Raw genomic sequence first — 26500 nt, 5'->3', positions numbered from 1 at the left:
GCACCCGGGGTGGCTCAGTCGGTGAAGCACTCGACTTCATCTCAGGTCATGATCTCACGGTTCATGGGTTCGAGCCCTGTGTCAGACTCTGTGCTGGCAGCTCAGAGCTGCTTTGGATGGATTCTGTGTCTCCCTCTCTCCCTGCCCCTCCCCCGCTCATTCTCTCTCTCTCTCTCTCTCTCTCTCTCTCTCTCTCTCAAAAATAAAATAAACATTAAAAAAATAAAAAAGAAAAGAAAAATTATTTCTATGTACCTTGTTTTCCTCATCTGCACAAGGGGGTTGGGATGATAATATTAATGACTTCATGTGGTTGTTTGGAGTACCACGTGTATGTTAAGCTCTGATAGTGCTCCTCAGTTCATGATAAACATTCAGTAAATGGTCACAGTGGTGAGGATGGAGGAGAAGAAGGCATGCCTCATCCCAGAGACTGCAGAGTAAAACCAGGGCCAGGAGGTGGGGGGAGGAAGCCATCATTGGGAACTCAACCATGGGACACATACATACCCTTCCCCCTTAAAATGCTAAGCTGAGGAGCTCCTGGGTGGCTCAGTCAGTTGAGCGTTGACTCTTGATTTCCACTCAGGTCATGATCTTAGGGTTGTGGGATCGAGCTCCAAGTCGGGCTCCATGCTGAGCATGGAGCTTGCTTAAGATTCTCTCTCTCCCTCTCTCTCTCAATTAAAAAGAAATGCTAAGCTAAAAAAAATGCTAAACTGAAATAGGGGGACTGAGAGCCCCAGAGATCTGGGGATAGGTGACAAGATACTCTTCAGTATGGGCAGAAGAGTGAGCATTGCCCCACGACCCAAAGACAGAGGATGAGAGTGGGTCATCTCCTGCACACAGGCAGCCAGCACCAAAGGCGAGGTGCAGGAGGAGCCAGAGACCAGTGGTCAGGGGTGACTGACAAACAGCAGGGACAGGGACCCATGGCAGGAAAGCAGGAGACAGAGGACAGCAGAACAGAGAGATGATAGAAGCAGCAACTGAGAAGCAGGAGGCCAAGCCGCAGGGGGCTATTCTAATTTTACTCACACACACACACACATACACACACAGCCCTTCTTGACCCTCAACACCAAGAGAAACAATAAGGGGAAAGCCTTTGGCCCTACCTTTTGGCAGGTGATGGCAACCGACTTGGCACACTGGGGGTATGAACCAGCAGCCTTGACAAGAACCCACAGTTCTTGTCAAGAACTTGTCAAGTTCTTGACAAGAACCCCCCATGGGGGGTTTAGGAGGCTTCTGTGGGCGATCCCTGAGCCCTCTGGTACCAGCCTAGGACAATCTTCCCATGGGCACAGACAACAGAGTGCGACCATTCCTCCTGACCATGGTGCACCCAGGTTGCTGCACCCTTCCCTGGCTGGCTCTTTCTGGGAGAGCTCTGCTCTGAGGAAGGGCCAGCACATCTCCTGATCATGCCACTGAGATCTGCCTTTTTCCTCATCCCTCACCTGCAGCACAATCCCCTTTTAAAAGTGTTGCTGCCGGGACTCTCCCCTGCCACCCAGAGACTCTGGTTTAGGGGCAGGGCATAGGTGTTTTGTAAAAGCTCCAGGTCAGAGCTACCCCTCTACATAATCTGTATCTTCAGACCTCTTGCAGACCTGCAGGGAAACAGATAAGACTTGCTATAAAATGCCATAAACTGGATGAAGCCCTGTGAAGCCCTTCCGGGGAGTGGTTGGAGGTTGGCGGGGGGGGGGGGTAGGAACAACCTGGATCCTGGGCACTGAAATCCCTTAAAACTGAAATGATCCTCAAATCCATGTTCCATGAGTCACATCTGCATCTGAACCCCTGCTCAGCCACTTACTAACCATGTGTCTTTGTATGCCTGGCCTAATCTCTCTATGCCTCAGTTTCTTCTTCTATAACGTGGGAATGATAATGCCAACCCCAGGGCATTGTGGATGAAATGAAGAAACCATGGCACAGGACAGGCACCTAACAAATGACAGCTGTTGTAATTCGTTGTATTTTTATCTCATACCAGGAAGAACAGAATGAGCACATTAGCACATCTACCACAGCAAAGCCCCAAACACACCACCACCCCAAGAAACACAACAGTTGGGGAATCAGATAATACTGCTTGCGACTTAGCATTATCAAGACTAGATTGGACACCATCCTTTGTACCAGTGACTGGCCTCCCTAATATGGATTTGCCTTGGATTCATCACTCAATTCTGACTGCCCACGTCTATTAACCTTTCTCTTCTTGTTCCTCTTTCTCCATCTTCACTTCTATTTTCTTCTCATTTCTACCTGCTCTTACCCTACTTTGTATCATCAAGTATCGTGAGTTGTAAACAACAGAAATCAAGTCTTGTCATTGTAAGCAACATAGGAATTGCTAGGATAAGGAGGAAGAAGCAGGGACGCTCTGGAGAGCAGAAAGAAGAATGTGAAGGTTTGGGCACAGACCATCTGTCCATGTGCCACTGCTATTGACACAATGAAACTCACCTGCCAGCAGCCTCAAACCTTTAGTCACATATTCTCAAGACTCAAAATCCCAGGAGAGGGTATCCTGTTGGTTGAGCCCAACTGTCCTGCCCATTTACAGCTGTCCCAAAGAGAAGGACAAGTGGTCCCTTTGGTTGACATAATGGACTGTGGGCATGCCTTTTATCAGGACCTCTCTGAGTGGGGAACTCAGAGATGATGGGTAATCTCTGAGCTGGATGATCACCCAGGTGATCTGGGAGCTAAGAGGGCTGGGAGATTTGCCTGGCATCCTCAAAATAACAAGTGATCACCACACTACCCTCCCATTTGTAGTAAGGCATAATTTGCAAACAATAAAATTCACCCTTTTTAGTATTGCATTCTGAGAGATTTTGACAAATGTATACATTCAAGTAAATACCACCACAATCAAGATTCAGAATTGTTTCCTCACCCTCTCAAAATTCTACTGTGCTCCTGTGTAGTCAACCTCTCCCCCAGTCCCAGTCCCTAAGAGCCACTCATCTCTCTTCTGTCCATATAATTTTGCCTATTATACAATGACATATATAGAGAAGCACACAGTGCATAGCCTTTTCAGTCTAGCTCTTTTTCCTGAGCATGATGAATTTGAGATTCATTCAAGTTGCTGTTGGTATTAGCAGTTCATTACTTTTCATTGCCGAGTAGTATTGTCCCACTGAATGACAGACCATGATGTGTTCATCTACTCATCTAGTGAAAACATTCGGGTTGTTCCCAGATGTTTACAGTTATTAATGAAGCTTCCAAAAACATTCAGGCACAGTGTTTCGTGCGAACAGCTTTCATTTCGCTAGGTAAATACCTACAGGTGCAATTGTCCCATTGTACGATAAGTGTATGTTTAGTAAGAAACTACCAGACTGTTTCCATTGTTTTGTTCCCACCAGTAATGTATGAGAGTTTCTGTTGCTCCACATCCCCACCAGCATTTGTCTAGAACATCTTTTCTCTTCTTTCCTCACTTCATCCATAGACTATCATCCCTACAGACAAACATTCCCTGGACATCAGCTGTGTACAAAACCCAGAGATGGGCATGGGGTCCTCCCTTCTCACTCTCTATTCTCCCCTTCTATCCAGGGTGCAGAGCCTTGGGCCACGTCAGGTCCCGAGGATGTCTGGGTGGGAGAGGTTGCGCTCTCCCCAGGGAACCTGAAGGAGGAGACCGCAGCCACTGACTTATTTGCTGGCCCTACTCCTTTGTGATGAAATGCAGGTCCAAGAACTGTCCGATCTTAACAAGCCAAGATACCTGGTGGGTTCCTACTCAGAGATTTATGTTTAAGAAATACAATTTGTGGGTGCTTGGGTGACTCAGTTGGCTGAGCGTCCAACTCCAGCTCAGGTCATGAGGTCAAGGTTCGTGGGTCTGAGCCACTCATCAGGCTTACTGCTGTCAGTGCAGAGCCCGCTTCGGATCCTCTGTCCCCCTCTCTTTCTGCACTTCCCCTGCTCACTCTGTCTCTCAAAAATAATAAAAAAAGAAAGAAAAGAAGGAAATACAATTTGTGCCTCTGGATACGATCCAAAGGGTAATACAGAGCTCCCCTATGAAATATTCTTGCGGAAAGCCTGAACCATAATCTATTCAAGACTCTATAATTAGCTTTTAGTTTATGGATAATATAGGGGATGGAGGAACAAATTAAAAGGCACTAACAAGAAAGCAATAAGTAAATCTAGAGGTGGATCATTCTGTAGAGACAAATAATCCAGTTTCCCCAACAAATCGATGGAATGAAATAAAGAAAGGGAGGGACTAAAACAGAATGAAAGGATTTGAGAAACAACAAGAACAAAAGACACTCAGCCAAAGGCACTTAGAGAGGAATTCCAAAGTCAAACACAGAACTATCATATGATCCACATATCCACTTCCTGATATATATCCAAAGAATTAAAAGCAGGGACTCAACCGGATATTGTACATCAAGGTTCATGACAGCATTATTCATGGTAGCCAAAAGTTGGAAACAATCCAAATATCCATCAACAGGTGAATGGATAAACAAAATGTGGAATATCCATACAGTGGAATAGTATTCAGTCTGAAAAAGAAATGAAATTCTGATACACGCTACTACACAGATGAACCTTATAAATTTTACACTAGGTAAAAGAAGCCCCCCACAAAAGGCAAACATTGTATGATTCCACTTCTATAAGGTGCCTAGAATAGGCAAATTCATAGAGACAGAAGTATAATTAAGGTTATCAGCGACTAGGGAGTGAAATGGGGTGTTATTTTTTAATGGGTACAAAGCTTCTATTTGGGAGGATGAAAAAGTTCTGGAGATGGACAGTGGTGATGGTTGCACAACACTGTGAATGTACTTAATGCTACTGAATTGTACACTTGAAAGTGGTTAAAATGATAAATTTTTACATTCTTTATATTTTACCACAAAAAAAGAATTCCATTTTTTATTCACATCTTGGAAAATATTAAAGGACAACCAGGGGTGCCTGGGTAGCTCAGTCAGTTAAGCAACTAACTCTTGATTTCAGCTTAGGTCAAGATCTCGTGGTTCATGAGATCGAGTGCTGAGTAGGGCTCTGTGCTGGCAGCATGGAGTCTGCTTGGGATTCTCTCTCTCTCCCTTTCTCTTCCCCTCTTCCACTCACACTCTTTCTGTCTCTCGAAAGAAAGAAAGAAAGAAAGAAAGAAAGAAAGAACCATAAACATAGCCCACAGTAACATGTTCGAATCTCTGCTCTCCTGTGCACTTCCTTCTCACCCACATACAAATTTCAACATTCACCACTCCAGCCCTGGAGCCTTCACCCCTGAACCCTAATTTCCCCACCATGCAAATGGCTTAGACTCACTCCCAGCAACAAAGAATGCCTCCTCTCTGGGCTGGAAAAGGGAATGAGGATTAGGTTGGCTATGAAGGACTCTCTTTGACAGAGGAAAGGCTGTAGTCAGTGCCCACAGTAATATTTTTTGTCCCTTCACATAATGGACGCCTGAGCACTCAGTTTCTTTTACTCCAAATAACCTCACCCTTTCATGGGCATGCAGAGCACTTCACACCTCCCTAAAGAGTCTCACACCCATCAGATCCAATCATAGTGTTGTCACTGAGTGCCAACTCTATACCAAGCAGGTTCCATACCTTTCCACAGTCCTTTTGACAATCAGTCAGATAACTGCTATTGTCACCGTTTTGCAGGAACTGAGGCTTGGTTGAGTGTCTAGTGACCTGCCCAAGGTCACATGGCCTAAAAAAATAAAACAAAACAAACAAACAAACAAACAAACACAGCAGGCCTTGGATTCAAGCCACTATAACAAGATGCTGCTAGTTCAAGACTCGCCATATTTCTAAGAAGTTTTCACACCCAAGTAACCTAAGGTAATGGAGGTCAAGACACCAACAGGGTCACCAGCAAAACAGGCTTTTCTTGCTCCTCGGGTCCCTCCTTCCTGTGCCTTCTTCCCACAATTGCCTCCCTTCTCCTCACAAAATGTCATCTACTGAGCCCAAATCCACCCAGCTGAGTCTTCTTGGCAACCAAAATGAATACACACATTGCAAACTATTAAGGTAACCACAGCTATGTGGAGAGAGCTGGTCCAGCTTGGAGCAGCTTCTGGCTGATCTCAGGGGGAGCGGCCCCTCCTCCCCTGGCTTCGCATCCTGACTCCCTCTGACTGCCACTTTCCAGGCTCCTCATGGCTCCCCGCTGCTCCTGACTGTAGTTGTAGGTGTCCCAACCCATTCCTTCCGTATCCAAGCTGCTGTCACCAAGCAGCTGCCTACCCTTACCCAACAGGACCCAGGGCCCAGTTTGTCCCACCAAGATGGCGCTTAGGTCTCAGCCTCTACTTCAAGCTTCACCCAGATGTGGAAAAACAGGCATTTCTCAAAACTTCAACAGTCCACAGCAAAGCTCATGAGATGTGTGATAATAGGGCCAAGCGAAGAAAAGAGGGATATAAAAATATAAACACAGGGTAAACTCAACAAAACACACACAAGGATGAAAAGACTTCAGAAAACTTTGTACGCTCAACAAAGGATTTTTCCTGGACTTTTCTTCAACCAAATTTTTCTACTTCAGGCAAACATTATTTTTATAATCAAAAAAGATGGTTCACTAGAAACACCATCTGAAATCTTCAAATAAATCATGGTATATTAACGTTCAGGAAAAAAAATTAGGAGAAAAAAATCCAAGGTAAATGAGGATTAGGGCGCCTGGGTGGCTTAGTCCGTTAAGAGTCGGACTCTTGGTTTCGGCTCAGGTCATGATCTCACATTCTGTGAGTTCGAGCCCCACATGAGGCTCTTCACTGAAAGTGCAGAACATGCTTGGGATTCTCTCTCTCTCTCAAAATAAATAAATAAACTTAAAAAAATAATAAAGGTAAATGAGGATTACTTCTGAGTTGGCATTTTAATTTTATTAAGTAATTAACATTAAATTTCCTTCATGTTAGGCTGTTTTGTTTGCCAAAACTTTTCCAGTGAAGAATCATTACATTTATAATTAGACAAAAATAAAACACTACTTTTTTTTTAATCCCATCAGGAAGTCCCCTCATTCATCTATCTCTGGAGGGAGGAGGGAAAATAAAAAAGCTTCTTCTAAAGGTCTTCGATGGTGCCGTTTCCATTGATACCTCAGTTGGAACCTATGAGAAAAAAGTTCCTTCGTAATGACCTCAGCCTTGCTTTAAAAAAAGAAAAAAAGCCTCTAAAACTCATGAAAAACACAGTTGATGTGAATCATATGTCTGAGTGGCGAAGTTCCCGCTAAGCTGGAAGAGTGCACAGATGTACAGGACAGAAATTCCCCCTCACACAGCAACTGTTCCCCGCGGAGCTGCTAAAGGTAAATATCCCCAGCCCAGGTCAGTGTCCCTGCCTGGAAGGTTGGCTGTCAAGTCCTCATTTCCCCACCCCTTACCCCTCAGTCATCCACCCTCTAAGTCTTTTCTAACCCTCTCCTTGTCAAAAAGGGACAGGATCTGACCATAAGCATTTATATTTGTTGACTGGTAGGTTATACCTTAGTAGATGACCTAATATCTTAACCAGTCGTTGGCATTTTAAAACTCTCATCTTCCAGTTGTGGAAAGAAAAACATCTACTAAAGGAATTTCAGGCATCAGCCAGCAGGTGCACTAATGTTTGTGTCAAGAGAAGAGGGGGATATGTCCTGGAAGTAAATCTGAGTGAGACCTCTTGGGACCTGATGGAGTGATCAGAAGGAAAGGTGCTGTGCCTCTCCCCAGATGGGTTCCGCACTCCCCTAGCACTGATCTGGCTCCAGCTGCTGGAGCTTCTGGGGGAGAATGAGGCATTTGGGGTCCTCCAACATCTGGAGTCACCCTGCCAGGAGGAATCCACCTGGTACCTCCCCACCCCCATCTTTTCTCTGTTCCCTTCTTTCACATTAGCCCCTTGCATCAGAGTTTCCAGGAGTCCATTTCTGTTTTCTGGCATGGAGCTTCTTTAGGTGGCCTTCCGTGAGATTTTCAAACTCCAGCCTGCCTGGTCTGCCAACCTGGAAACCTCTCTATGTTTCATGTGACATTTTGGCCTCTAACATTTCCAACCACAAAATATGTGCTTAAATTGCAAACTCTGCCTCAGTAGAGATTTTACTGTAAGGTTCCTTTCCTGATGTGAATAGAACCTCCTCCCTTCTTCCTCTCCCTCCTTTTCCAGACTCACAAATGCCTGGGGTGGGTTGTATCTTGAAGGCAAACTCATGCAGGCATAACTGACCCATTAATACATGTGACCTCATTGTACCTGGTAGTAGATATTTCTTTAACTCTTGTTCTATTCATATTTCATTTTTATATAGTATATAATTTAAATGTTAGAAGAAGAGATTTAATACTATTGATCAAGAGTCCATTCCCTATTCTTGTGGGGGTCCAGCTCTCTCCCTAATATTCCAAGGGACTCTTTTTCTTAGAATCCCCTCTCACTCAGAGTTTAGACACAGATTTCACATGTATCTCACAGTTGTGGCAGGTCTCTTCCCTTCTCCTCTCCTAATAAGGAACTTAGCCCCATTCATAATTTTATAAAAATCATTACCTAGCCCCATGGTTCATTCCCTCCCCTCCTTCAGTCTTTATTCAAATGTCACCTTACCAGAGAATTCTGTGACCATCCTTATCAAAATTACCCTCAGATCCTCCTCCCCCACTTTCCCTTCTCCTGCTGTAATTTTTTTTTCCCATAGCACCATCTTCTTCTGGCACACTGTATGTTTAACATATATCGCATTTATTGACCGTCTTCCCCAACTGGATTATAAACTCCATACAGGCAGGGCTTTTTGTCAGTGTAATTCACTGCTGAGTCCCCAGCACCTAGAGTAGTGACTGGCATAATAAAGATGCCCAATAAATATTAGTTGAGTGAATAAACTGCCATGAGGCATTGGTGGCATGGCCGATTTGTTGAAAATGTGCTGTGATGGACTTGTCTACATCCTTGCTACTCACAAAGTGTCCTGGACCAGCAGCAGCAGCAAATGTCCTGGGAGTTTGCCAGCAGTACTGAATCCCAGGCCTCACACCAGACCTGCTGAATCAGACTCTGCATTTAAACAAGATCCGAGGACGATTCATATGCACATTAAAGATTGAAAAGCACTGGTCTGGGGCACTTGGGTGGCTCAGTCCGTTAAGCATCCAACGTTGGCTCAGGTCATGATCTCACGGCTCTCATCGGACTCTGTGCTGACAGCTCAGAGCCTTGAGTCTGCTTCAAATTATGTGTTTCCCTCTGTCTCTGCCCCTCCCCCACTCATGCTCTCTCTCTCTCTCTCTCTCTCTCTCTCTCCTTCAAAAGTAAATAAACATTTTAAAAAAAAAAGAAAAGAAAAGCACTGACCTGTATCACAACAATGTAAACAACTGAAACTTGGATCTTACACATCTCTGTTCTTAAAAAGCTTTCTTATAAGCAAGAAATAGGTTACAATAAGGCTCTGGGGAGGGAACCAGGTTGCCTGGGGAATGATGATGGTAGGAAGAAACTATTCCCTAGGAATCATTTTGTGCCTTTTGCATACAATTAGTATCTATTTAAAAGTGAGTAAATTCACCAAACTCCACACCCGAAAAACAAATAACCCAGTGAAGAAATGGGCAGAAAACATGAATAGACACTTCTCTAAAGAAGACATCTGGATGGCCAACAGGCACATGAAAAGATGTTCAACGTCGCTCCTTATCAGGGAAATACAAATCAAAACCACACTCAGATATCACCTCACACCAGTCAGAGTGGCCAAAATGAAAAAATCAGGAGACTGTAGATGCTGGAGAGGATGTGGAGAAACGGGAACCCTCTTGCACTGTTGGGAATGCAAATTGGTGCAGCCGCTCTGGAAAGCAGTGTGAAGGTTCCTCAGAAAAGTAAAAATAGACCTACCCTATGACCCAGCAATAGCACTGCTAGGAATTTACCCAAGGGATACAGGAGTACTGATGCATAGGGGCACTTGTACCCCAATGTTTATAGCAGCACTCTCAACAATAGCCAAATTGTGGAAAGAGCCTAAATGTCCATCAACTGATGAGTGGATAAAGAAATTGTGGTTTATATACACAATGGAATACTACGTGGCAATGAGAAAGAATGAAATATGGCCTTTTGTAGCAACGTGGATGGAACTGGAGAGTGTGATGCTAAGTGAAATAAGCCATACAGAGAAAGACAGATACCATATGGTTTCACTCTTATGTGGATCTTGAGAAACTTAACAGAAACCCATGAGGGAGGGGAAGGAAAAAAAAAAAAAGAGGTTAGAGTGGGAGAGAGCCAAAGCATAAGAGACTGTTAAAAACTGAGAACAAACTGAGGGTTGATGGGGGGTGGGAGGGAGGGAAGGGTGGGTGATGGGTATTGAGGAGGGCACCTTTTGGGATGAGCACTGGGTGTTGTATGGAAACCAATTTGACAATAAACTTCATATATTGAAAAAAAAATACATAAATAAATAAATAAATGCAGAAGTTCATCCTAAAAAAAATAAAAATAAAAAAAATAAAAGTGAGTAAATTGATTAGTTGTAAGATAGAGTACATAATTAAAGGCCTTCTGTTACTTCTCCTTGGACACCTCTCCGGGGCCTCCTTTCTCTGTAGGCTCTTGTCTTGCTGCTTACCATCCCCTACCCCAGCTCCCTCCCCAGATCAGTGTAAAGAATAGGTCTCTACAGGGGCACCTGGGTGGCTCAGTCAGTTGAGCCTCCGACTTCACCTCAGGTAGTGATCTCACGGGTTCGGGTTCATGAGTTTGAGCACCACCCCCAAACCCGTCGGGCTCTGTGCTGACAGCTCAGAGCCTGGAGCCTGCTTCAGATTCTGTTTCCCCCTCTCTCTCCACCCCACCCCTGCTTGTGCTCTCTCTCTGTCTTTCAAAAATGAATAAACATTTAAAACTTTTTTTAAAAAAATAAAAATAAATAGAATAGGTCTCTATAGCTACCCACTTAGCAGGCAGAAAGGACTACAGAACCTTTGGGTTTTAAAGGACAAGTTCATTGCTTCTTTAGATTCATATTAGGGGAAAGTGAACCAGAAATAAAGGAAACGGAAAACCCCGTGTTCAAACAAACGTGGATGTAAATGACAAATGCAGCGTGGACAGCTTCACTCTCTCACACAGAACACACTTCAGACGTGTGTGCGTGCACACGTGCACACATGTCAATGCTCCCCAAAAGCACCGTAAAAAGATGCGAGCTTGCATCCACTTCCCCGTCATCTTCCTTCATCTCCCCTCAGAGAGGGTACTGGTCAGGACCCAGCCCTCCATAGTGGGCACCAGGGCCACCAGGAAGAGTGGGGGCAGCAGCAGGAAGTGCAATAGCTCCCCAGGGCGTCTTTGCCATGTGTGTACAAAGTCACAGCCACAGCCACCTGTGCCAGTCTCGGGTGCTGCTTCACCGGCCATGCCAGGCTCATCTGGTCCACCAGTTCCTGGGCTGGAAGGACCTGTCCGTGGCAGAGCTGTCTTCCTAGAACCCGTGCTGAATGCAGACAGCAGCCTCTCTTGTCCCCGCATGGAGAAGGACTCAGTGGGGTGCTCAGTGGCAGCTCCCCTTCCACTGTCACTTGCTACCTTCACCCATCCCCCCTCTCGTTCCACCACACAACTGGAGAGTGAGGAGTCTCTGTCCCTGCAGTAGGACCAGGGACTCAGCCAGGCACGCGGGACTCCAAAAGAGGAGGAAGCCAAAGAGGAGGAAGCCGCGTCTCAGCCAAGGAGCCAGGCCAGCCAAGGCATGCGAACGTGAGAACACGCTGAATGACTCCTCCCAAGGGACAGCTGGGGCCCTGGCCGCCAGGAGACAACCCCACTGGCCAACCTCTGCTGCCCACATGGATGGGACAACCTTCAGACCCACCCAGCACCCATCAGCTGAGGAGCTGGGACCCCACTGGCTCTAGTCAATTTGCTGAAAATCAAATCACTCAATGCCAGTTTGCCAAGTTTTCTGAGTTGGTGAGGACATTTTCAAAATTTCTGGGGTTTTGCATCCACTGGCATTTAAAAAAATTTTTTTAATGTTTATTTTTGAGAGAGAGAGACAAAGACAAAGCACAAGCGGCGGGGGTGGGGGGGTGGGGGGGGGAAGGGGCGGGAGAAGGGCAGAGAGACAGGGAGACACAGAATCCAAAACAGGCTCCAGGCTCTCAGCACAGAGCCCAATGTGGGGTTCGAACCCACGAACAGTGAGATCATGACCTGAGCCAAAGTCAGCAGCTTGACCGACTGAGCCACCCAGGTGCCCCGTCCACTGGCATTTTAAATGTAAAGGGTTAGATTTCCCTTAAATGCAATCCCCTGCTTCCCCTATTTGTGCAAATTTACTTGTTCTCCAGCTCCAGAGGTATACAAATACCTCCACTGGGTCAAGGACAGACATCACTCACTTCACAAGTGGGAACACAGGTGCTGCAGGGACAGGACCCAAAGTGGGGTGCAGGGCAGACTACAACTTAGAAAATACCCAGGGATTTTTTTTTTTTTTTAGTGTTTATTTATTATTGAGAGACACAGAGAGAGAGAGAGAGAGAGAGAGAGAGTATAAGCATGGGAGGGGCAGAGAGAGAGGGAGACACAGAATCCAAAGCTGGGTCCAGGCTCTGAGTGGTCAGCACAGGGCCTGACATGGGGCTCGAACTCACAAACTGCAAGATCATGACCTGAGCCGAAGTCGGACACTCAACCAACTGAGCCACCCAGGCGCCCCAGTACCCAGGGATTTTTAAGCAGCAGCTATCCAGGGGTTGGAATTCTTTCTTTCTTTTATTTTTTTTTAATTTATTTTTTTTTAATATATGAAATTTATTGTCAAATTGGTTTCCATACAACACCCAGTGGAATTCTTTCTTTCTAACAGGTGACTTCTTCTTTCTTCCTCACACGTCTGTGTACTGCCATAATTGTTCACAATGACTTACTTCTGTGATGAGTAAAAGTAATTCAGGCAGCTCCTTTTTTTAAATAAAAACATATATCGAAGGCCAACGATGTTATAAGGGGTGGCTCCATCCTCGGTGCATAATCATTGCACAATCCCTAAGAATTCCTTCATCTGTCATCTTCTTTTTAGTTGAATTATAATTGACACAGAATATCACATCAGCTTCAGGTATACAATATTTTTGACATCTTTAAGAAAGTATTTCTGGGGGCGCCTGGGTGGCTCAGTCGGTTGACCATCCGACTTCAGCTCAAGTCATGATCCCACGGTTGGTGGGTTCGAGCCCCACTGTCAGGCTCTGTGCTGGCAGCTGGGAGCCTGGAGCCTGCTTCCGATTCTGTGTCTCCCTCTCTCTCTGCCCCTCCCCCCTCCCTCTCTTTCTCTCTCTCTCTCAAAAATAAACATTAAAAAAATAAAAAATAAAAGACCAACAAAATATTTCCGGTATCCCATACATGTTCTCTGTGCTTTTTTCCTTCACACATTGTCTCTGACTACCTAGAACATGGTGAATGAAAATGTGTCCCTCCCGGCCCACCTGGTGAGCTCCCTCCTCGGCCCAACTTTATTACTTTATGAAACCTCCCCCTCTGTTACTCTTGTTGTGCCAGAAGAGTCACACTTTTTCTATTTCCCGTGATCTTTGTAAACAGAAGCCGAACGCAACAGAACAGTTGTTCTGAAACTTTCTCCAAGGCAACCAATTCTTCTCTGGAATGCAGGCCTTCACAGAAGTGGTGGCCAAATGGAAGGAGAGTGGGGCCTGTACACCCCACTCCCAGGAAGCGCCCAGGCTACTCCCCCCCCTCCCAGTGCCATTGCTGCCCCTGCCCAGAGGGAGGCACCGGCACTCGCTCCCTCTCAGGGTCTGAAAACGACTGCTTAAGTCATCACCATCCATTATTCTACTACCTGCACAGACGCTACCCTGAGTTGTGGCCCAACCTGAACCGGTGGGTGCTGGCAGCGCCACCTTGCGATAGCTTCACGTGGCTGTCCATCACCTGACACCGAAATCTGGAAGTGCCGTATAAACGCCTGCAAATGGTGTCACCGCGGCCCGCCTTGGCAGCGGTTCACGAGTCGAAAGCCTCCAAGCGGAGGGCTGCACGCGGAGGAGTTGTCTTCTCACAAAGCAGCTGTGCCAGAACCACCCCCATTTCTCCTCTGGCCAAGCGGGGCCCCTGTGTCCTACCTTCCATCTCTTTCTGCTGGAGAAGTGCGGAGGCTCTGTCAAAGCCTCCGCGAAGTAGAAGGCCTGACTGACACACTTTAGACATCAGATTTTAAGTCTCACCAGCAACTGTTTCGAGACACTGAAATACGCAACCCCAGGGCAAACGGGCTTCTTCTCAGGTGGTGGTGTTTTTAGAAAGGGAAAGAGCTCTCTGGGTCTTTGTGGTTCCCTAAAGGGGAACAGCTGGGGTGCCCTCTTGAGGTCTCTACAGGTCAGGGCTTCCAGTTTGTCTGACGTGTTCCTCACGCTGCACGGGGCTGGACATCCGTGGTCGCCACACCACCTTCCTGGGGCTCGCAGGGCCTGGGGACCAACCAGCTTTGGTGGGGACGCGGGCTATGACAGGTGTTTCAGGGGCTGGTGTCTGAGGAGAGCCCTCCTCTGCCTGGGCCACTAGCTATCCATTTATTTGCTCAGCTGACATCCCCTGACACTGCTCTGAAGCCCTGATGGGTCCTGCGGGTCAGGGTCCCTGGGGTAAACCCATTGAGCCAGACTGTGGATGCTCACTGCCCCTGCCCTTCCTGTCGTCTTGTGAGCATCAGTAGCAAACTCGTGTTAAACTGAGGATGAAAATTTCCTTTTCAACCAACGCTTCTTCCCACAAAGTTCCCTTGCCAGGGAGGACGATACCGTCAGCACATCCGTTCCTGGGCCAAATCCTCCATCTCACCACACCTGGCCCTGTACTTCGTTCTCTGCCTTTAGCCCTGTGCCAATCCTGCTGTTTGGCTTCCCTATCTGACCCTCGAGATCCCCCTACTGGCAGCCAGGGCTCTGGGCCAAGTCCAGTTTTCCCCATTCTTATCATCCTTCATCTCCAACCAGCCTCCCCACTCCCCCTGGGCATTCGGCAGAATATCTCATTAATGGAAACCCTTCGCCACACTTCCCAGACTTCCCCCTGCCTTTCACTTCCAACCAGCTCCAGGAATCCTACCTCAGCCAGAGTGCCTTTCCAACTAACGTGTGCCAGGCCCAGAGCTGCGGGGTTCACGTGTTCTGATCGGATCCTGTGAGGGAGATACCAGTTTCACAGAAAGGAAACAGGGACTTGGCTCCCGAAAGTTAAATAACTCAGCTAGCTGACAGCAGAACTGGAGCTCCAAGGGGCTAGGACAATAACTTCTTTAGGACACACACCATGCTTCATCCTACACACGAAGGCTATGATTGCTCTTTCCCACTACCCAACCAGGTCATAAAATTCCATCCTCACTTTATCCCGCATTGTTTAGACAAAAGGTAGATCTGCAGGTACATGTATCTGCTCTCTACCCTGACACTCTTCTTTCCCTTGTGCCCCTGAGCTCTGTGGGAATGCCCAGTTGCTGATGGCAGGAATGGGGAGGAACCGGGGAGAGGTCTTATCTTATTCTGTATACCACTTGGTACCAAGATAAGCTCAGCCAAGAACGGGGCCAGGGGCTGGTTCCAGTCTACTCTGATCCAGATTTGCCCCAGAATTGGTCCCGAATGCAATTCATTTCCAGAAAAGAATAACAGGGGCTTGGTTGCCTCACTTTAAACAAACAAGACAGAGGCTGGTGGCACTTTTGTTTCTCTCTTTGGAGCCACTTCAAACATAGGGTCAGCAGGGTGGCTGGGTGGCTCAATCAGTTAGGCATCTTGATTTTGGCTCATGTTATGATCTCACGGTTCGTGAGTTCAAGCCTAACGTCTGGCTCTGCACTGATAACACGGAAGCCGCTTGGGATTCTCTCTCTCTCTCCCTCTCTCTCTACCCCTCCCCTGCTCACACACCCAACTCTTTCTCTCTCTCTCTCAAAATAAATAAATAAACTTAAAAAAAAAAAAAAACATGGGGTCAGCAAAATGCCAACCATGAGTAGACCAGTGGAAACCACATTTGTGTCTAAATCCTGCTTCGGGTTGCCTGAGTTCTTGAGGCTCTGGTCCATCTCAGTGACATTGCCAGGCCCCTCTGTGGAATCCCACAATGCCAGCCAACAGCTATGCCTCCACTCTCCTTCTCCAGGTCTCCTCCTGCTCCCCAAGGCTCAGAGGGAAGCCCCTGGAGTCAGGGCTCCCACTCTCAGACCTTCTCCATGGAGGCGCACTCAGGTCCCTGGCCACAAAGAAACAACTTTTAGCCCTGAGACTGAAAAAAAAAAAAAAGTTTTAATAAATACAAAAATCTCCAATAATGACTCTGCTCAGCTCAGGGGCAGCAGGAGTGAAGTGGAGGGACCCTTGGTGCTGAGTGAGGATAAATTAAAAATCCCAATAAGCCAGTGACATTATGTACAGAAAGAAAGGGGTTGGGCTTCTAAGGCAGAGGCTGGAGGGTGACTGGGCAGGAGTCAGAATGGCCGTGGCCCTGGCCTGCCCTGGCTGCCCCTTCCCCTTGTGGAATTGTGGTTCCCAGAGGTAGTGGGGGGAGGGAGAAGAGGCAGAAAAGAGCCGAAGGCACTTGATTTCCCACAGGAGGATGCAGGGCCCTTGGCGCCACTCCTTCTCCCAGCCCAGGCCCCGTCCTCTTGGTCATGTGGCCTTCTGGCTGCTCCCTAGGAGCCTTCGGCTTCTTTCTCAGGCTCTGGAACTGTCCTGGTCTCTGGGGCTGCTGGAGACAAAAGGGAATACATTTTGGAGAGAGAGGAAATTGGGCGGCACGGAGGACACAGCGGAGCATCTCTGTTCTAGGCCCAGAAAGGTCAGAACTTTTAAACAAGTCAGCACACACAATCTGTGTGACTCAGTCACCCGTGAAGCAGATGGCACTGCTCCTGGCAGGCAGCAGGTGCCCCCTTCCCTCCCGGGGTGCCCCACATACAGCCCCCTCACTTACATCGCCGGGGTGAGCAGTGGGAGCAGCAGCGACTCTCCTTCCCTGGACCGCAGGACAGTGGCAGTGAACAGTCATCCCGCTCACAGTGGGGCACCCCTGCCTGGTGCCAGACAGAGTAGATTTTGAGGGTACCCAGAGGCACAAGGGAACAGCAGCCTCCAGCCTCTTCAGGGAAGCCCACTCCCAGGAGCCTACCCTCCCTGGAAAGGTCTCCCCACTTTAGGCCAGGTCCCCAATGCCCACCTCACACAGAGCCCATTCCCCACTTACTCCACATCTGCAGGTGATACAGCTCATCTCCCCAAAGGGAGGCACCGAGGGGTGCCAGCTCTGGCTCTCTGGGAACCACTGCCCTGCAAAACGGCAGCCCCGGGGCCCATCGGCCTGCATGGGGTCCCCCAATTGGGGGTGGGCCCCTGACCCCACTGTTGGGAGGGAGGAAGAGATCAGCAGATGTGAGCTCTGTAAGGGCCACCCAGGTTTTATTTGTTTTTGAATCTCCAACACCTAGCAGTTTCTGGCACTTAGTAGGTGACAAATTTGGATGAGAGGATGGATGGATGGATGGATGGATGGATGGATGGATGGATGGGAGGGAGGGAGAAAGAAAGGGAGGGAGGGGTAGGAATTGGAACCCATCATAGCCCACTAATAAATACATGCACATTCTTTCCAGTGCGTTTAGAGCCCTAGCTCCTAGGCACAGAGCAGTGCTCAGTAAACGCTGAATTAGCTGAGAAGTTCCTTCCACCCACCTTCACTATGCACCCCCTCACCCATGACAAGCCAGTGAAGCACCTCAACTGCCCCAAGAGGCCTCAGTGCCCACCCCCTCACCTGGACACTGTTTGCAGCAGTCAGTGGGGTTGGCACGGACAGGCTGGGCACAGGCCAGCCGAGGACACTGCACCTTCTCACAGTGCACCTCTCCAGTGCCCCCCTGTAGGGATCCATTGAGGAATGGGTGTCAAAAAGGAAGGGGAGCCTCCTGCTTCCTCCCTCTCCTCTCCATCCCTCCAATGTCGTATTTCCATGGCCTTTCACTCAGAGGCCCTGGGCTGGTGCTTTATATACCTGAACTCAAATGCTCATGGTAGCCCTGCAACATAACTGCTATCATATCTGCTTGCAGGAGTGGAAAGGGAAGTTCAGGGAGGTACAGACAGTGCCAGGGCTATATGGAGCTGGTCAGCTGGCAGAGCCAGAATTCACACCCACGTCAGCCCTTCCCTTTTCCTGCAGGAAGCTGATTCTCAAAGCTCAAAGGACTTTTCAGTGTTTTAATCCTTGAGCCTCCCTCACCAAGGCTGGGCTTTTCCCTCTGGCAGCCCCCTCCCCACCTCTGCAGACCCTGCTGGGTTATGGCACCAGAGAGGATTGGGCAGCCATACCTTGCAGGTGCAGACAGCACACTTAATTAAGCCAAAGGGGGGCACGACAGGGTGCCACCGGGTGCCCGCTGCCCGCCAGCTCCGGTCACCATCAAAATAGCAGCCTGGGGGACAGGGAGGAAGGGGGGGCACAGTGCCCAGCTGCCGTGAGTATTGAGCTCATTGGCTGGGCCCACAATCAAGGCTGGAGTCTCAGGCCAGCCCCATACTAGTCTAACACCAGGACCCATTTGTGGACCAGTGACTCTAATGAAGCCTACCAGGTGTCATTCAGAACCTGTGCCCTTCAGTCTCCTCCCCCCATATATATTCTCACCCTTTTGTGCCCCTCCTGGTCCCACCCAACAGCTCCCCTGGATTCCTCATCCCTGCACACAGACTTCCAGCTCACCCTCTCCAGGGTCTCTGCTCCGTGACAGCCCCGACAGGTCTCTGACATCTTGCTTCTCTGTGGAGCCAAAGAAATAGTGAAGGCAGAGGATGGCGGCCCCCCTTCCCTCCCTAGAGGCCTCAGCCCCTACAGTGGACCTTCCACTACCCTCTCCCACTGGGACAGGTCACTTACCGGGGCACAAAGGACAGCACTGGTCTGGTGCCTGCACTGGGCTGGGACAGCTGGGCGGCGGGCACACCACGGGGTCACAAATCACTGTGCGTCTCTGCAAAGAGAGGTGGGGTGGTTGGCTGGGACCCTTGCCCCAGAATCCAGACCCCAGTGCACCCTTCCGCAGGGGCATCCTACCTGACAGGTGCAAAGCGAGCAGAGCGGGTCATAGTTAGGCGCCCAGCGAGCCCCATGGGGGCGCTGCTGCCCCTCAAAGAAGCAGGTGTTGGGGTCTCGCGGCCGCCCGGGGCCGCCGGGTTTGGCTGGCGCGGGGGCGTCCTGGCCAAGCACAGCCGGCAGCGCGGGCAGCGCGGCGGCCGCTGAGTCCGGCGCCCACGCTCCTTCGGCCCCCGCCGCCGCCAGGCGCAGGCCGCCCACCTCGCACTGGTTGGCGATGTGCACCTGGGAGGAGAGGCGAGTTGAGGCAGCACCCGGGCTCCCTCCGCGTCTCCACCAGCCTCGGCCAGCCCACCTGCCCGAGACACCTCGACCCCTGAGCATCTCTGCGTCCCAGGAGGATGCTATTAGCACCAGCAGTCACCCCAGCGACCAGAGACAGGGTGGTCTGCTGCCAGCCTCGTCATGTACCTTGGCTGGCTTTATCCTCCCAACCAGCCAGGGAATGTGATACTACCCCCCCACCCCCACCCCCCCAGGGCTCAGAGAGAGCAAAGTGACTCAGGCAAGAGCACACAGTGAGGGCTCAACTCTGAAACATCCCCAGCGGCCCACACTGCCTGCCTACCTGCCCCCGGAGCTCCCCGTGGGGGCTACCCTTGGTGGTGATCAGCAGGGAGGCAGTGCCCTGAGCCAGGTGCCGCAGCAGCTCAGGCTCCAGGTCCTTCACCACGCCCTGGGCCTGTAAGAGCCGGGATAAGGGATGGGAACAAGGCCGTCCAGGGCTGCACCTACCCTTCTTAATTCACAGATGAGAAACCGAGACCCAAGGAGGTTAAGTAAAGTCTTCAAGGAAGTGAGCCCATTAATGGTGGTATGGAGCTCAGAAAGCCAGGTCTCTCTGACTCCAAGCCCACCCCATTTGAGGGGTTTTGCTCCACCCCACCTGCTCCTTTGGAGGTTCAGGATGTTACATGCTATCCAAGAGATCCCACCAGAGAAGGACACAGGAAGGAGAATGGATAACAAAAGTCTGAGTCAGATTCATACCCAGGTCTGTCTGACTCCCGAGCCCATGTCAGCTCTGCCATACCAAGCTACCTGCTCTCTGCTTTCCCCGCCACAGGCCCACACAGCCCTTCGTGCTAAAAAGCAGATACTTTCAAAGCTGCCTCCACCATCATGTCCTCACCTCTGGGCCATAGAATCCCTTCAGCAGCCGCCGGGGCCCTGGCATCCCAGGAGGCCCTAGGAGGTGGGCAGTGACTGTGCCCTGTTCTGAGCCACCAAGCCCAGCCAGTAGCACTTCATAGTGCAGGTGACAGTGGGTATCCAGCGAGAGCCAGGCATGTCCTGCTGCCTGGCTCTGCACAGGGGGCAACACCAGGGCTCCTGCCAGGGGCACGGGCAGTGCTGGATCCAGACAGAGGACAGGTGACAGATGAAAAGGTGGCCTGGGAGCAGCCCGGTATTCCCCATCTCCCCGGCCTCCCCCAACATGCATTCCACAAATTGGCCGACACCGTCCATAGGCCCAGGGCAGGGTGGAGGGGGAGGCAAGCAGCAAGTTTTAGACCCCTGCACCATGGCAACAGAGAAGGTCTCCCAGCAGGGCCACCCTGTACATCCCCACCTTCTCCAGATGCCAACCTCGAGCTCAGGCACAGGGAAAGACACACCAGGCTCTGGCACCATGCTCACATGCTTGAGTCACAGATCACAGGACACCAAAGGGCAGGCAGATCCCAGGGCACTCACTGTCGTGGCGGGTGCTGTGTCCACTATAGGGCAGGGCAGCCACATGCCCCCTCAGTTCTCCATCTGGGAAGTCCTTGGTGCCCACATTCAGGAACAGCTCATTCTGCAGCAGCATATGAGCCCCTCGGGCACCCAGTCCAGGGCAGACACCCACAGCCTGGAGGACAGGGAAGGATGTCAGACTTAGATGCCCTAGCTACAGTCTGCCAGATTCCAGACGAACCCCTCCTCAGTTTTCACATAAGCCTAAGGTTCCGAATGTCTTCCGTGTTTTCTTACACCCAACACACTTCTACACACGCATAACACTGGATAAGAACCTTGAAAGCCCAGGTTCCAGTCCCTTCTCTGCCATTTCCTACCTATGTAACAATCTTGAGGAGTTATTTAACCTGCCTGATCCTTCGCTTCATTATCTATAAAATGGGAACTGTAAGGGCCAAAAACAATATAAGTAAGGCAACCAGTACACTATGTAGCATGTAGAAAGGCTCAGTAAGGGGCACCTGGGTGGCTCAGTTGTTTAAGCCTCTGACTCTTGATTTCAGCTCAGGTCATGATCTCTTGGTTTATGAGTTTGAGCCCCACATCCAGCCTTGCTACGAGCCCCGTGTCAGGCCCCCCCTACAAGCCCCACGTCGGGCCTCACATCAAACCCCACGTCAAGCCCCACACTGGGTTCCATGCCAATGGGATTCTGTCTCCCTCTCTCAGCCCTTCTCCTGCTCTCTCTCTGTCTCTCTCTCCCTCAAAATAAATAAAAAATTTTTCAAAAACTTTTTTAAAAATTTAAAAATGTTAACTATAGGGGAAAAAAAAAAAGAAGGATTCAGTAAGTGGCAGCCATTGCTATCACATTTATAATTATATGGTCTCCCTGTCCAACTCCTCCTCCCATTTGATGTGAGCTTGCTGAGGACAGGGGCCACACCTGATTTTCTTTGTATTCCAGTCTCTAGCCCGAGGCTCACTAAAAACGTGTCCAGTGAGTCAATGTGTCAGTGAGAGAATCTGTTAGTGAGTGAATGATTCTGAACATCTCTGCTCATCCAACCAGGCTTCCCACACCCCGCATTGTTAGCTCTGGGGTGTGGGCCCTGGGGCCTGGCTCTGCCTGAAGTACTCACTGTGTGTCCTCCCAGCTGGAGTCCAGCCATGCGGCACAGGACGGTCCGCTGGTTCCTCCGCTGAGGCTTGGTCTCCAGTGTCATGGCCACCACCTCACTGCCTGTACCTACCACTTGTACCTGGTGGGCAGTGTTGGGGAGGGCAAAGTGAAGTGGCAGAGAAGGCCTGGGGCCTGAACCATGAAGGCCAAAGCCCGACCCCGGCCTGCTGCCCTCCCACCTCCTGCAGCCCCTGACTCTTACCTGGTAGATCAGGGAGCCATTTCCTAGTAGTGTAAGGCTGGCTGAGCCGGCTGCACCCGTCTGAACTGGGATCAGGGCATCGGCCCCGCAAAGGACGCTTTGCAGGACTGCAGAGGGGCAAGATAGGTGGAGGCCGGCTTGTCCTACAGCCATTCATACGCCCAGCCCACACGATGCCTCCCATACCCACCCCGCCACTTGTCTGTGCCTCTTGGTTGTGTGTGCCCCACCCTGCCTCACCATCGCAGCTCTGCCTGGCAGCAATGTGTCCACTGATGCGCAGCCCTGGCCCACCTGCCCTCTCCAGGGCCATCGTCAGCTCCCCCTGCACCAGCCAGCCCATCTCCTGGGCTGTCAGGTTGGGCAGCACCTCGGCAAAGCCTGGCTCCTGGAGGGAGAGCAAGGAATGGTGGGGGCAGCAAGAGGCCGGAGCAGGTGGCAGCAAGAGCCAGACCCTCACTCACCTGGACGGGGGCAGCAAGAGGCCGGAGCAGGTGGCAGCAAGAGCCAGACCCTCACTCACCTGGACCGAGGCATTGGCGTAGAGCTCTCGCAGCAGCTGCCCCTGATGTAGAATCTGGAGCCGCAAGGGAACCTGGCTTGGCCCTGCAACAGCCATCCGTATGGATGCCTCTGACAGACAGGTGCTCTGCCTCCTCTCCTCACTTGCCCTGCCCCCTCCCACTTACCCCCACTCCTGGGTTCCAGCAGCCCACGGAAGAGCAGCAAAAAATGCAAGGAGTCCTCTGTGTCACTGAGAGTGAGTAGGGTGATGCCCCCTGTGCCAGGCTGTGGGGGGCCTTCCAGAGTCAGAATGGCACTGAAGGTCTCTGGGGGAAGGAAGACCATGAGAGCCCATCAGAAAGTCCCCTCTTCAGCCCACTCCATTCCTGGGGATAGAGAAGACTCAGAACTTCATGTCCAGGGGCCATCTGCTCCCCTCACCTGCAGCCAGGGCCCGGTGCCGGATGAGAGGCCCCCAGACCTCCCCTGAAGGGTTAGTGGGTGTCACAAGTGCCACATGTAGCTGTTCTGCCCTAAGGAGCCGCAGAGACAACCGAGGCACTGCCCGCCACACCCCACAGACCTGGAGCAGAGAGACAAGAAGGTCCTACTCAGACAGTATGTAAGACAGGCCAGCTGAGAGGCCTGGCTCTGGTGAGGAAGGAGTACAAAGGAGCCCCCAAGCCCTCCTAGGAAGCTGAAGAAGGGGCCCTGGAGCCAGAGGCTGGGGTCCAAATCCTGGCTCAACCACTTACTAGCTGTGTGACCTTGAGCAAATCACATTCTGCTACTGAGCCTCAGTTCCCTCATCTGTAAAATGGGCATCATAATGTCAGTGCTTTCCTCTCACTGGGCTGTTATGAGGACCAAAGGAGGCATTGCAGAGCACGCCCTCAGCATAGCACCCAGACTGGAGAAGCACTCATAAATGGCATCATCTCACCAGGCCATCTTGACTGGGGGCCGCAGGGTGTTCAAACAGGACGCTGCCAGTGGAGTCTGAGAAGCGGATTCGAGTAGGGCGGTCCAGCCTGGGAATGAGGGTCTGGTGAGTATGGGCTCTGAGCCTAGGCCAGGAGCAGCTCCTCCAGCCTCTCCCAACTCTCCTTCCCCAGTCCCCAGCTGGCCCCTCCTCCCACCTTCCCCTTTCTCACTGCCTGTAGGAGATGGAGAAACGCAAGCTAGAGCGCAGCAGAGACACTCGGGCCCGTGCCACGGCCTGCGACCTCGGCCCTGTCAGCAGCGCCACGAAGTCTGTGAGGAAAAGATGTCCCTAGTATCGTCACCCACTGGGGCAGCCCGGCCCCAATCACAACCCCAACTCCTGCCTGGCCCCTACCTACCGGTGTGGCCGTCTCCGCGCGTCCGATCTTCAGAGCCTGGTTCCCCGCGGTCGCTGTAGCTGCGGTGCTCTGGATCCCGCGGATACTCAAAGGCCAGGCCTGTAGGCTGCCTCTCCGGACCGCTGCGATCTAAGCCGGGAGTGGGAAACACGGGCTTCAGCTGGGCACCGAGAAGGCAGTCGGCGGTTTCATCTGCTCCATCCGCCCCATCCATCCTTGTGACTCAGGACCAAGTACCACTGCCCTGCCGCCCTCCCCTCACTGCGGAGCGGGCCTTACCCTGGGGACAGGTCTGGCAGCAGTGTCCCGGCAACTGACGCGGCTGCACGCAGGCCAGGGTTGGGCACTCAGGTTTGATGTTCTTGCAGCTGACCCTGCCCGGGCCCCTTGAGCGGCGACCCCACTGAGCCTGCTTGCAGAGAAGATGCAAAAACCAAGTGAGTGCAAGATGCCATTGGTGAGACACAGGGCGAGCAGGGGAGAGTCAGGACCAGAGCAAGGTCATCCCATGGAGTCAGACCACTCTGCTTCTTACAAGCTGTGTGACCCTAGACAATTTATTTAACCTCTCTGGGACTTAGGGTCCCTATCTGGAAAATGGGGGAAATAATAGTGTGTATCTAGCAGGGTTGTTCTAGGAGTTAAGTGAGAGACAGACGAAACCGTTGGCAAAGAGCCTGACACATAGTGGGTGATCAATAACAGTCAACACCTGAGACTTGAAGGGGGCACTGCCTCCCACCAGGAGAAAAAAAAAAAATATATATATATATCCCAAATACCTGCAGACTCGCTTCTTTATCCTCAGCGGCTCCGAGTGCACCCCGACATCCCGGGACGCGAGCGCTCCCCCACCCGCAAGGGCCCCCGGCTACGGCCGCTTGGTCCACTCACCGCCTCACAGGCGCACAGCACGCAGCGCATCACCCCGAAGGGCTCCCCCAGGTCCGGGTGCCACGTCTCGTCCAAGGCATAGACCTTCCCGCCGAAGGAGCAGCCTGCGGGGACGGGCTTGGCTGGCGGCCGCTGTCCCGCTCCTGCGGTGTGCCCGCCCCGGGCGCCGCCGGCCGGGCCCTGGGTCCCCCGGCACGACGCGCCTCGCGACCCGCGCCCACCCCTCCAGGCAGCCTGCCGAGCTGAGCCACCTGCGCCCGGCGCCCCCTCCGGGCGGGAGCAGACTTGCCCCGAGCCGGACTCTGCCTGCGCGTCCCTCTAGGCGCCCACCTACCTGCCGCTCCCCGAATGGGCAGCGGCTCCTTCTCGGACCGGATGGGCAGCGCGGGCGGCTCGGGGCCGGCGCCGTGGGCCGGCCGGCAGCCGAGCAGAAGCAGCCCGAGGAGCAGCAGCGGGGCCGGCGGGGCCGGGAGGCTCGGCATGACGCGAACGGGACAGCTGGGGAGGCGGGAGGGAGGAGGGAGCAGGAGAAGGAGGAGGGAGGTGGGAGGAGGGCCGGGCCGGGGGCGGTACGGCGGGAGGGGGCCGGGGCCAGGGCCCGGGCAGTGCGGCGAGGGGCTCGTCGGGCGGCGGGAGTCGGCGCCGGGCCGGGCCGGGCGGGGCGGGAGGAGCGGCCGGGAGGAGCGCGGGCGGGCGGGCGCTGACCCGGGCCGTACGCGCCTCTAGTGCCCTGGGCGCCGGCTCTGGCCCGTTTTATGCCCCGCGCCCGGCGCCCCGGCCGGGGGCCTCCTCCTCAGCAAACGGGGCGGCGGCGGCGGCTCGGCGAGGGGCCGGGCTGAGCCCGGGGGGTCCGGCCCAGCAGCAGCGGCCCGGATCGCGAGTGGGGGAGGGGAGGGAGGGGCTGGGACGGGGCAGGGGAGGAGGGAGGGGCTGCAGGGGAAGGGGGAGCGGAGGGGGTAGGGGGAGGGGAGAGACCAGGGGGCGCGAAGAGGGGAGGAGAGGCGGGTCTGGAGCCCCCCGCTGCCGGAGGCCACAGGGCGGCTGCACCGGGAGGTGCGTGTCCAGCCCGGGACGGGAGCCCCAGGCCAGGGAGGGGCAGAGGCTGGGCCTGAGGCCTGGGCCGGCCACTGGGCTAGTACTCGGTAACTGCCGGAAGGATGAAGACTTGTCTTTTAAGGATGACAACGTGCACCAAAGGCCGGTCAACTGATCTCCCCTACTGTGGGCCCACAGCACCTCTCAAACCCCACACTACCCACACTCTCTGTCTAGCTTGTGTCCGTATCTCTTCTCTGAGGTCTGTCCTCATTCTACTGGTCCCCAGGAAGTCCCATTTCAGAGTCCCATTTCTGTCTGGTGACAGTGTTTCCCTCCCTACGGTAACCTGTCCGGAGGCCCATCTAACCATCCTCATCCCCAGCCTCACATCCTTTCTCACCTTCTTCCTTCACGCAGGGGACCCTCTGCCTCTCCACCCCACCCCCAACCT

The 26500-nt window shown here is 51.9% G+C and overlaps 1 protein-coding gene across 2 annotated transcripts; it reads right to left on the bottom strand.

Annotated features, from left to right (window-relative positions):
• Nucleotides 1-16344: 16344 nt before the first annotated feature.
• Nucleotides 16345-25614, bottom strand: CHRD (chordin). Of its 2 annotated transcripts, none has more exons than XM_047874084.1 (23): nt 25346-25614; nt 25012-25115; nt 24397-24526; nt 24118-24246; nt 23929-24028; nt 23718-23805; nt 23216-23357; nt 22960-23100; nt 22794-22876; nt 22511-22658; nt 22271-22377; nt 22028-22147; nt 20901-21057; nt 20335-20555; nt 19771-19884; nt 19164-19427; nt 18987-19080; nt 18813-18869; nt 18422-18525; nt 17868-17970; nt 17301-17455; nt 17031-17130; nt 16345-16805 (listed from the first exon to the last, which is right to left on the bottom strand). In XM_047874084.1, exons 1-23 carry the CDS (start codon nt 25491-25493, stop codon nt 16750-16752), a joined length of 2865 nt encoding a protein of 954 aa, XP_047730040.1. In that variant the 5' UTR covers nt 25494-25614; the 3' UTR covers nt 16345-16749. The 2 variants fall into 2 exon arrangements, with proteins under 2 accessions (XP_047730040.1, XP_047730041.1); XM_047874085.1 differs by having other exon boundaries at nt 16345-16802.
• Nucleotides 25615-26500: the final 886 nt, after the last annotated feature.

Source organism: Prionailurus viverrinus, chromosome C2 (genome assembly GCF_022837055.1).
Source record: "Prionailurus viverrinus isolate Anna chromosome C2, UM_Priviv_1.0, whole genome shotgun sequence".
Taxonomy (NCBI): Eukaryota; Metazoa; Chordata; class Mammalia; order Carnivora; family Felidae; genus Prionailurus; species Prionailurus viverrinus.
Note: the sequence above shows the minus strand (reverse complement) of the source record. Positions and strands in the feature narration are given on the sequence as shown.